Source organism: Acomys russatus, chromosome 29 (genome assembly GCF_903995435.1).
Source record: "Acomys russatus chromosome 29, mAcoRus1.1, whole genome shotgun sequence".
Lineage (NCBI taxonomy): Eukaryota > Metazoa > Chordata > Mammalia > Rodentia > Muridae > Acomys > Acomys russatus.
In genome coordinates this window covers 1,667,549-1,679,965 of record NC_067165.1, presented here as the reverse complement: position 1 = coordinate 1,679,965, position 12,417 = coordinate 1,667,549, and the positions used below count along the sequence as shown (strand labels likewise).

The window sequence follows — 12,417 nt, the reverse complement described above, 5'->3', positions numbered from 1 at the left end:
TTAAAACTATGTTTTCCTTCCATCTACTAAAAGTTTCGTCTTGGGTGCTGGGGAGTGACCCCAGAGTTCTGTGTATGGTATGTTAGTGCTTTACCACTAAGGCACACTCTTAGCTCTTAACATCAAACTTTCAAAATAGAGGCACTAGGTTCTTCTTAGCCAAAAAAAAATTTACGACATCTAGTAAAATGAACAAAGTTTACCTCTTAGCTCCCCACTAACAGAAAGCAGGAGCTTAGCTGTGATCATGACCTACAGACACAGCACTTCATTTCAATTATAAACACAAAAGCCAACATACCACTCATTTTTGCACACAATAATAAGGCATTCATATAAGAAACACACAACATTCCAATTCTCAATGGTTCTACATGTTATAGGAGCTAAGCCAGGCAAACTTGCTAAAGGCAAAGTTAATATTAAAACATTTGGCTACAAAATTTAATAGCTTGTGATATATCCTATTTCTCACCTCTTGCAGTCAGGAGATCATGTACATATATATTTAAAACAAAGTATCTGGAGGGAATGGTAAAAAGAAAATAAACAACAAAAGACTTCCCAATGCTAGGGTGCTCTGCATAAAGCTGCAATGTGAAGAAAATAAAAAAGAAATGAGCTGGGCGTGGTGGCACACGCCTTTAATCCCAGCACTCGGGAGGCAGAGGCAGGCGGATTGCTGTGAGTTCGAGGCCAGCCTGGTCTACAAAGTGAGTCCAGGATGGCCAAGGCTACACGAGAAACCCTGTCTCGAAAAAACCAAAAAAAAAAAAAAAAGAAATGAACTCTTAGCTTCAAGTGATACAACACTGTATGTGAACTCATTAAAGACACGTATGCATTCTTTATATAATCCACCCAAAAAAGGTAATGTGAAACAGGCTGACTCTCTAGGGGGGGAAAAAAATCAAAACAAATCCTCATTTATTTTAGATTGTTATATGTACGACTGGCCTTAGGACTTTGATGTAAAACGGTTAAAAAAAAAAAAACTTTTAAAATGTATACATACAAGTAGTATTCCCAAATTATTTTAAGAAACAAGAAAACTTTCCTTTTTAGTAGTACTGAAATTTAGAGATAAGCAACCTGTTGTTTAGCAGTTAGTTTTGAAACTGGTAATTAAAAAGTTATTATAATGGCCAGAAAGTACCAAGTTCAGAGCATATGAAATAAAATAAAATAAAATCTTTAAAACAAATACAGAAAAAAGGTTTTAAGAAAGACACATGGCTGGGATATTTTAAGGCACACACCTTAAGAAATAACTTTTTTCTTGTTAGATTAATAAAGACAAAACTAGAAAAATAGTGACCAGCCTGACAGATAAAACAGCTCCTTTTCTATAAGCCATTAGGGTTATTTCGTAGGCTGTTAAGTTCTTACTACATTTTCTATGTTAATTATGGCTGGGGAGATATCTCAGTGGGTGGAGCACCTGCTGTGCCAGACTGAAATATGGGTTTGGATCTCCAGCACCACATGTGAAAGCCAGAGTAGCAGTGAGATGCTCACTGGCCAGCTAGCCTAGCTGTGTCTCAAGGTGAGGAGCCAACAGAGAAAGAAACCAACACTGACCTTCAGCCTCCACATGAGCACAAACAAATGAGTGTATCTGTACACAAACACACACCACTCACCAAAAATAAGCCCATCACTTCAAAAGTTAAGGTATTTAACTTTAACTCACCCTTTTCATTTTCTTTGTATCTACAAACGCCAACTGGAATCTCAGCTTGGAACATGGAGCCCACCATGATTTCCTATTTTAAACATAACAAAAAAGATCTAGTGATACACATCTTATGCTCATGTGTAGCTTTAATATCTTCTTGGGTAAACTCACTCTGGTCTCTGTCATAAAACCAGTTACCTACCTCATGGCAGCATTGTGAGGATGAGTGAGTTAACAATAGCTAGGGCTTACATATGATTGGATGGCAAACAGTAATAATAACGGGGGAGATGTAATATATATAACATATATAGGGCACGGAGAAGAATTAATAACAGTAATTTTTGATCACTTAATTAAAATAAACAAAAATACCCTGAAAAACAGAAGGTCAACTTTGGGTGTTTTATAGAGTAGCTGCTACACTTATAATGCTTTGGACCAGCAGTATCAGCACCACTAGGGACATTGTTACAAATTCAAGTCTTTAGGTCCCAACTCATACTTAATGAGTGGAAACTCTATGGATAGGGCTCAGCGCTTAATACAGCCAATTCAAACTCATACTTAAGGTCTGAGAAACAAAGCTTTAATATAAAGGTTAAAAAACAAAAACAAAAAAAACAACAACAACATAAAAGGTAAAAACTTTGGCAGGAACTAACTGGACTCACTTCCAAACCAGTCTTTTTTCTTGAGGTTAGTGCATGACTTTCTTTAATCAAAACAAAAATGCACCCCCATCCCCAAAAACATTTGAAACTGGCTCTTGAGAAAGGCAACTGGGCCAAGCATGGTGGAGCACTCCTTTAATCCCAGCACTTGATGAGCAGAGGCAGGGGGATCTCTGTGATTTCAAGGCCACTCTTGGTCTACAAAGAGAGTTCCAGGGCAGCCAGAGCTATTACACAGAGCAACTCTGTCTCAAAGGGGGAAAAAAAAAAAAAAAAAAAAAAAAGAAAGAAAAGAAGAAAGAAAGGAAAGGAAAGCAAGCAAGGCAACTGGAAATCACCAATGAGATTTCTCAGGGCATGGGGATTATCATGGATGGACCTGGTACTTTCAGGTTAAAACATGACATCAAAGGAGCCGGGCGTGGTGGCGCACACCTTTAATCCCAGCACTCAGGAGGCAGAGGCAGGCAGATCGCTGTGAGTTCGAGGCCAGCCTGGTCTACAAAGTGAGTCCAGGATGGCCAAGGCTACACAGAGAAACCCTGTCTCGAAAAACAAACAAACAAACAAAGACATCAAAGGTATATGAAAATGCTGCAGGAACTTTAAATGACTCCAGGGGTTTGAAAGCTTCCTCTCTGCTGCTGCTGTCACATCTTATTTTATTCTACCTACTGTAGCTTCACAGACATGCTCAGTGCAACAAAGCTATATTATTCTACTATAGAGGAAAACCAAAGCTTCTCATGGTCAGTAGTCAAAAAAGAGCCTCACATGTCAAACTTCCTCCATGCTGTACCATATTCTTTTAACGGTGTCTACCACAGAGCGCTCTGCTGCCAATTCCTGTGCTTCTTTTTTATTTTATTCACTCGTGCCACCAAAGAGTCCCAAATAGCCATCCTCCTGAAGTTTCATGCCCAAATAGGTAATTATTCCCTATAGATTCTTGTATGTAATTCTCCCTTCCGGTAATCACACACATTATATACTCTGGCACCTCCCCAGATGGGAAACAATTGCATACAGTAGAAAAGGGGGCACAAAAAGTAGTGGCTCAGTCTCTAGTGAGTCATTCCAGCTCCTCGTCCTGCGTGAAAACATCAACAGCCTCCTCAAGGTAGTCACAGCTGCTCTGTGACGGCTGCTATGTTCCAATAGGAACAAACACACATGCAGGCAAAATATCCATACACATAAAATAATGAAATAAAACAAAACCAAGAAAGAGAAAACAAACAAATTTTTAAAGAGAGTACATCAGGTAATCATCTCTAAGGCAAACACCCTTCTACAGAAATGTGTGTACTGTAATTTCCTAAGAGGTTCTATACAACACCTAAAATTAAATCTCATAATTTAACTGTTTTGTTAACTAAATAAGTAATGCTATGTGACATTTTAAGGAAAACAAACAACAACAAACCATAAAAGCAAAACTCAATGTCTCAAGTCTACTTTAGAAGCTAGTTGTGTGTCTGCAGAGCAGCCCGCCTTCAGCAGCAGCACTGAACTCAGTCACGCTGAGCTGTCTTTAATAAGCAATGTGGGGTGCGAAGTTACAATCTTACACTACTAACAGGTCACATTTCAACAAGGCAACAAAATTCTAGTCTTATGTTACTTCAGGACTGGATTAGAAATTTGGATTTCTAATATAGGTGTGATAGCAATACTGAGCAAACTTCTATTCTATCCACAGAATTATTTTATGAAAAGATAAAACTATTAGTTGGATACATTAACGGGGAGCTTGAACCAATATTTACCAAATGCTAAAATGTTACAAAAAAGGCTAATACACTGAATTCATCAATATACACAATGCATTGAAAAATATTCTTGGCTTTTAGAATATTACTGTTAAGGAGAAGTACCTTTTTCCAGTCTTCTGACGGAATATAATCTTCATCTTCTTCAGATTCTTCTTCTATTTCACTATCTAGAATACATAAGAGAACGATACTATGAAATAGATGCTTGTCTTGTCCATACTGGATATTATCTTTGCATTTTTGTACCTACCATCAAATATACAGATATGGCAAAAGGTCTGCTAAATTAGGCCAAGATAATTAAAATCAAATAATGAACACTGATTCTAAAACAAAACAATAAAAAAAAATTCCTCAAAATGAAAGAAAAAACATGGATCTGCTGGGGTAACTAGAGTCTTAGGAAATGACTTCCTAAGAACACAAACACTTCAGGATCAGTATCAACATAAACTCTTACTAGTGCCTAGGTACAAAGTACGTTGAGTGATGTCAAGTTCTTCTCACAGAAAACAGGGACTTAGACAAAGCAATGTTTTCAAAAGGATGTTCTTGATAAAACTGGGCATCCTGTAGTAAAACCTTAGGAGAACAGGAGGGATGGGTACATTTTAGAAACCTTTATTCTCCCCGGTTTCTACTGCATCTATGCCAGGCAAGCTGCTGCTTGGCTGCATTCAAATGAGGCTAATGATTAGGGCTGGTAGACTGCTTGCCTAAAATGCACAGAGTGCTGTGTGCCAACCACCAGCACTGCATGAAATAAGGCACACTGGCTCAAGCCTGTGATCCCACCATTTGGGCCGTAGAGACAGTGACATCACAAGTTCAAGGTCATCCTCAGTTGCATAAAGAGTCTACAGAGTTTGATCCTTGGAACACACACTAAGGTGGGGAGAACTGAGTCCTGTTGTCTTCTGACCTCCACATGTCCTGCCCCCACTGGTGAACTACGTATTAGCACATATTCACACCCCAAGAACCAACTACCTTTTCAGACCTAGGAACCAGAAGATTAGCGAAGACAACACTACAAATATATAGCTATGTGCAGCCTGAGGTCATCTTGGGCAACAGATTCAACTTACATACGATAGTGGTTCTGCAAGATTCTATCATCTCAAGGGGCTATGCCCACATTAGTCACACCATCAAGACACCTGACAATATATTTCTCATAACAGATCTCTGTGGCTGAGTGACACATGAGTACACATCAACAATGGCTCAGAATTAACAATGAGAAGTAGAAAACAAAAACTTCAGAATACACAAAATAAAAGGAACACATCCATATTTAGGCAGCATATGAAGCAGTAATTATTGTGATATATACACTGAGAACAGGGCTGGCCTATTTTGATACTATTAACCCCTAACAAAATCCATTTGCACTGAAAAGCAATTTCAGAATAAGTGAATTCAAACAGCAATAAAACCACACTAGAATTTTAGGTAATGCAGAAGAATTAAAATTGCATTCTAACTATAGCAATACTAATACATACTTGTATCAAAATATTTACATCGACGTGGGCGGATCATTTCCTGAGCATCTTGGGAAGTAACAGACTGTGAGGGGTCATCATTGGAAGACTGAGTTTCATCCTCCTGACCTGAGGAATCCTTTATATTCTCTTCCTACAGAATAAGAAAACATATTCACACTATGAAGAATGCTGTTGCAGGCCAGAGGTCAATTGTATTTTAGATGTAACAATAAGACCATAATAAACACATTAAATGTGATGTGATTCCCTGCATTAGCTCCTGGAACTGGGAGGAGACCTGCAAGGTGAAGTCCAGCAGTTTAGAGTTTAGCTAAGGCCACTTAGCAGTGATAATTCCTAAGTTTTCATAAAGACATAAAGTTACATCATATATTAATATTAGGGAAAGCAGTGTGACCTTCATGTTCCTAAAATGATTTTAATTAATGACTATATAACTGCCAGTCAGTCTCTATTACTTAAAAGTAACATTTTTTAAAAAGTTAGTACTATTTAGAAAAAACAAAAAGGAATCTGAAATAGACAAATTTATTTAAGAGAAGATTATAAGGGATTTTCAATTGTTATATCACACATTGTTGTATTTTTTACTTTTAAATTTTAGTCATACTATAAAAATTATATTTAGAGGTTAGTACTCTCTGTAGTTTCACAAATACAGCAGGGATCTTGGAACACAAATGTTGCACAAGGTAAGACAAAAAACACTGATGTGCATTAACTTACTTTATTTTCCCCACTACACCCACTGTTGTCATCATTATCAGGATCTTCATCATCTTCAGCTTCCTCTTCCTCCTCCTCTTCTTCCTCTTCTTCTTCAGGTAATCGAACAGTGCTGTCATAACCATAGAGGCTGAGAAGCTCGTGGATTGGCATGTCGCCTTCCTAAGTACATCAAAATAAGTCAATTTCTGAAATCGATGAATTTGTATTTCCATGTTATGATTTATAAATCTGTACAGCACTTAATTGACACTTCTTTTCTTAAGAGCATATGTGTGCTTTGTGAAAAATATATTCAGTATTTTTCAAATTATGAAAATAAGAAATCAAAACCAGGGGGGCTGGAGAGATGGCTCAGAGGTTAAGAGCACTTATCTGTTCTTCCAAAGGCCCTGAGTTCAATTCAATCACACGGTGGCTCACAACCATCTATAATGTGATCTAATACCCTCTTCTGGTATGCCCACACATGAAGGCAAAATACTGCATAAACAATAAATAAACACACACACAATTTAAAAATATTAAAAAACAAAAAAAATCTAGTAAATCTGTAAATTCCTCATAGGAAGAAAATGCCACTTGACATTTGTAATGCAAGTTATAAATCAACTTATGAGCCTATTTTGAAAGAGTTCAGTTCTGAAGGGTCCAGTAATTTAGACATTACAGTCTGACAAGCAATGGCTGCATCTAGTAAGGCATCAATGTGCTAGATGAAATTTTTAAAAAAAGAAGAAATGAAAGCCATTTTTTAACTCTTATAAACTGACCAATCCTAATTGGTCCATATCATTGTCAATAGTCTGAAATTAATTACAGGTTTTGCAATAATTTGGTCTACATACTAGTCATTTAGCCCTTATATATGGATTATTACAAACAGTATATTACATAATTTGGGGCAAAGAAAAATAATTAGAACACAGCATGTCATCTAATTCAATAAGCCCAGAAGGGGAGATTAAATTCCCTGCTCTGACAAAGCACCCTGCAGAAGGACAGTGATTATATACAAAATGACACAAGATTACAAAGCCATCCATACTTTTCTAAAGTAATCTCCATGTATATAAGATTATGTCAGCACTGACATCTATGGAACTATCACACAGATGAGGAAACATGGATACACATTGAAGAATTTTCTTAAGCACATACACACAAGTTACATTATATACAGCCATATTTTCATCATTTGACTTTAAAGGTCGATAATCCTATTAGTGTATCTTAGGGCCTCAGTCAGAACCTTATTCATTCTCTCCAAAAGATATACCCATTGTGAATAAAATGAAGACATAGCCTTATTTTGGAAAATAAAATCATTTTCCTGCAGAAGGAAGTCACTAACTGATGTCAAGTATCAGAAAAAAAATTCTGATAAAAGAAAAATGAAAGTTTAAGCCAAATTGCCTGAACATATTATACATACAAACAAAATATACATACGTGTTCTAAAGAAAAACATACTTGTCAATTCAGAACCTAGCGAAATGGTTCTCTATAGACAAGACAGTATGTTTTATAATTTCTATCATTATGTGCCTTACTGATCAACAGATAAATGTCTACCTCACATATCAAAACACATTTCTGCAGGGGATATATACATTAGAATGTGTAACGTAGTTGGTAAAACAAAGTTAATCTCCCCACAGCTAGAAACTATGTAGGCGTGTGTGTGTCTGTCTGTCTGAAGGGCACTTACTGCTCATGCAGAGGACCTGGATTCAGTTCTCAGCACCTAAACTGGGCAGCTCACAACTTCTCAACTGCCTATAACTCCAGTTCCAGTGGATGTGACACCTTCTTGGGCACCTGCACTCACATGCACACTGATACACACACACACACACAAATTTAAAAATATTAAAAAATATATAGTAATTATAATCTGTAAATTCCTCATAGGAAGAAAATGCCATTTGACACTTGTACTGCAAGTTATAAATCAACTTATGAGCCTATTTTGAGAGAGAGTTCAGTTCTGAAGGTCCAGTAATTTACAGACACTACAGTTGGACAAGCAATGGCTGCATCCAGTAAGGCATCAATGTGCTAGATGAAATAACTGACAGCAGTGCTGTGCTATTTTAAAAGTATTAACCAAAACTATACTTGAGGTATTGAAATAATTGGCCCATGGAAATCTGAGCTGTGTCAAGGACAGTGAAATTTGAGATTAAGAGTCAGTACTTAAAAAGAACAGAACTTCAAAACCAAGACACAGGAAGAGTAAGAGAGGTTAGAGAAAGAGCTATCCCCATACAGCTGCAAACAGCCTTTCCCAAAGCATCTCTTAGTGGCCAAGCACCTGAGCTAGGTGCTTTGATTTCACTTTCTCTAAGAATCAAAGTAGCCTGATGTACATGTCTCCTCAGATCTTTAACAGTAACAGATGGTAATGTTCGCTACTTCTGTTTTCATATGAAGGAAGCAGAGATACATACAGACTATGTTGTTTTAAAGACTGTAGCCCCTGAACTAATTCCAGCTCTGTAATTTTCCTTAAACTCAATGGGCACCCCAAGTAAAAAGTAGGTTCAGCAACTGAAGTTAAAACAATCAGTAAGAGCCACTAAAGCTATGTATGAGAGTCAAACTGTAGGAAACACTAACATGGCAGTTTGTAACTGTCACTTTTATCAGCTAAGAGTTCACAAATAGCATGTTTCGGTTTTTAGGACAATGGACGTTATTATTAAAGTGAACATTAAGTGGCAATTTAACAAAGCTCATTGCAACAACAATACTCTATTTTGAAATCATCTTCTGAACAGACCACAGTACTCGGCTCACTCTAAAACATACCAATCAAATAAGTCCCCCGAGTCTTGACTGTTGGCATAGCTTATTTCAAGAGAGTACAGCCTGCTTGATAGCTGTTAATACAATAGGATGTTGGCCTTACCCTAGAGTAGCTGGCCCTAATGTCTTAGGTGATGGGTCTCTAATCTGCATTTAAAAAAAATTTCAAGTAAGTCTTCTCACACAAGTATTATCTCAAAGGCCATTAATTTCACAAGTGTAGAATAATATATAAGCAACTCAGTCTTTCTAGTGGGAGGAAATAAGTGTCTTGGATATTGTTTTTAAAAATCTTTTACTAACCTGACAAGTAGTTAGCTTACAAAAGATCAGATGACTTATGAACTGTACAGAAAGCGATTTCACTCGGAATAATTAAATCATGTTTTCCTCACTGTAGCACAAATAAGAAGTACAACCCACTTCATAAAATATTATTTCTCAAAAACCCAGACACACCTCTACTATTCTAAGGGCAGAGGTGGGGTAAAAAGTGGCCTCACCAACACCTAAAGAAGAGACTCAAGTAGAGAAATCAGTGATGGAATTGGCATACACAAAAAGTCATACAAGTCAAATGATAAATACTTAAGCATAGAACTACAAATATCAGACCTTCCTAATGAAAGCAGATATCTTTCCATTAGTAATTGAAGACTATACCTTCTCCCCCATATTATTTCCAAAGGACACAGGTTTTGGAAAGATGAGTAATAGATTAACAGCAGACATAGTGGGTTTTCTCTATTTTTGAATTTAATTCTGTTACCTAAGTTTCTTAAATGGCTATTATTTATTTACTTATTTATTTATTTTGGTCCAGGTCTGATCATCTTGGTTAGTTTTTGTGGGAAGTTTCACTCCAGTCAGAATTATTTTGTGGTTGTTCATTAGCATGCAATCTAAGCTAATACTGTTTCTTGGCTGTATTATTCAGAAAGACTAAGAAGAAAAGTACAAAACTCCAAAACACATGAAAATATTGTGTTCACTGTCCAACACTACGCAAGCCAGGGAGAGAAAAGCTGATGGCTGAAAGAATGGAAACGTTCACAGCCCTAGTTTACTAAACACAAGTACCAGTTGCTATATCATATTTGGTTTAGAGAGAGAGAGAGAGAAGCGAGAAGAGAGAAGAGAGGAGAAGAGAGGAGGGAGAAGCGAGAAGAGAGAAGAGAGAAGAGAAGAGAGACGAAGGAACATGTATATAGGTCTGCAATCAGCACCAGGGAAGCCACAGCAGGAAAACAAGGCCAGGACAGGCTGGAAAGCAGAGCTGAGTCCATATCTCAAAAACACAAACAGAAAAGCACAAATGCAAGCAGAATAGACAGATTCTTACTAGTATTACATGTTCTGTCTTTTGGGACAAGGTTTTACTACATCTTTACTGGCCACGAACCTACTATGTAGCCTAAGCTGGTTTCCAATGCATGGTCTTTCTGCTTCGGCTCATGGGTGCCAGAATTAAAAGTACATGCCACCTGGAAGGCAATTTTTATTTGTAACTAGTCAAATTTAGAAGCAGATCCTCTCTGAGAGCGTAGCCCACATTTCCCAGCAATCTATCCCTGATGAGTTTATTGGACTCTTCCAGTCTCTCAGCTAAAAGCTGAGCACATGATGTAGCTTTCCCTGAGTCTTTCAGAAAATCTTAACAACATTTGTCTTACAGGACGCACAGAAAAACAAACACTGAAGACACTAAACCTTGGGCCAAAGGACACTGACTTTGATATCGTGTGTGTGTGAGATTTGTAACAACAGACTGGCAGACATTATCAGTGTATGTGAGGGTGGTGCACGTGGCACCGGGAGGGCAGAAGACTATGGGTGGCCTACTGTATTAGGACATGGTTAGGGCCTATCAGTTGCCTATTCCAGAGAACACCTTCACAGTGCCATTATCAGAGTCTATATTCTACTACGACTTCACTCAGCTCTTCTTTTTTTTATTTTATTTTACTTATTTTTCTTTCTTTTTTTTTTAATTAATTTATTCTTGTTACATCTCAATGTTTATCCCATCCCTTGTATCCTCCCATTCCTCCCCCCCCCCCATTTTTCATTATTCCCCTCCCCTATGACTGTTCCTGAGGGGGATTACCTCCCCCTGTATATGCTCATAGGGCATCAAGTCTCTTCTTGGCTACCAGCTGTCCTTCCTCTGAGTGGCACCAGGTCTCCCCCTCCAGGGGACATGGTCAAATGTGAGGGACCAGAGTACGTGAGAAAGTCGTATCACACTCTCCACTCAACTGTGGAGAATATTCTGACCATTGGCTATCAGCTTTTCATTGAAACATTGTAATGAAAAAGCAATGTTTTATCCTCCATCCAAAAGTAATGATATACAAAAAAGAACGGCAGAGAACAAAAGCTATGGGGCATATAGCACCTGCTCACAGCGGGGCATCAGCTTTCTCTGAGAATTGCAGGAATGATATAACTAAGACTTATTTAGTTTATCAATGTGCCAGATATTATGCCAAGACCTTTGCGTTATTATCTTTGTACAGATAGAAGCTTAACACTATTAATCAAATTATATGCTTATGCAATAGGGAAGTTAAATTATGAGCCCATGTTACCTAACTCACTGGCTTGCTTACTTACTTATATATGCACATATTTTCTTCCTTGAAATCTGACCTCAGGTTAAATGTTCATCATCCTGATCCAATATGAGATAGGGGCCGAGTAGATAAGACTATGAAGGATAAAAACAGGCACAAGATGAATAAAAACAGATGCACATTATAGTGCACTTTAGCAAACACTACAGTAACAGGCGGGGCAGTCGTATCTGTGTAAGCTGGACACTGGTGAAGCTTAAAAGAACGAGCTGTTTAAGAACGCTTGCTGTTGCAGCAGAGGGCCAAGGTTTGGTTCCCAACACCCACATGGAAGTTCACAACTGTCTGTAACTCCAGTTCCACAAGATTTGACACCCTGGTCTAGTCTCCCTCTGCAGATACCAGGCACACATGTGGCATAAAGGCATGCATGCAAGCAAATGCCCATAACAGACAGAGGGAGAGAGGGGCAGAGACACAGACAGGGAGAGTGAGAGAGACACACAAACAGATACGGTCTTTGGAATGAAGTCAACACAGCAAGATTAAAGCCATCAACACTGACACACAACAGCATTGTAGTATCAGAGCAACGTCGACTTCCTGGTCCCAGAAGAGACGGCCCTTCTCTCATGAACGTGGCAGAGGTGCAAACTCTCACATGAG

General features: G+C 38.0%; 1 protein-coding gene across 12 annotated transcripts in view; it reads right to left on the bottom strand.

Annotated features, from left to right (window-relative positions):
* Mier1 (MIER1 transcriptional regulator) overlaps positions 1-12,417 on the bottom strand; it is a 48,443-nt gene that overhangs the window by 15,122 nt on the left and 20,904 nt on the right. For 10 of the 12 annotated variants that reach the window (XM_051171980.1, XM_051171981.1, XM_051171982.1 and 7 more), the window contains 4 exons: positions 6,365-6,526; positions 5,636-5,768; positions 4,230-4,294; positions 1,694-1,766 (listed from right to left, as the gene is read on the bottom strand). In XM_051171980.1, coding sequence (XP_051027937.1) covers positions 1,694-1,766; positions 4,230-4,294; positions 5,636-5,768; positions 6,365-6,526 — 433 coding nt within the window. Of the gene's footprint in view, positions 1-1,693; positions 1,767-4,229; positions 4,295-5,635; positions 5,769-6,364; positions 6,527-11,791; positions 11,886-12,417 lie in introns of those variants that run through there. The other 2 variants (XM_051171991.1, XM_051171992.1) reach the window with 2 other exon arrangements.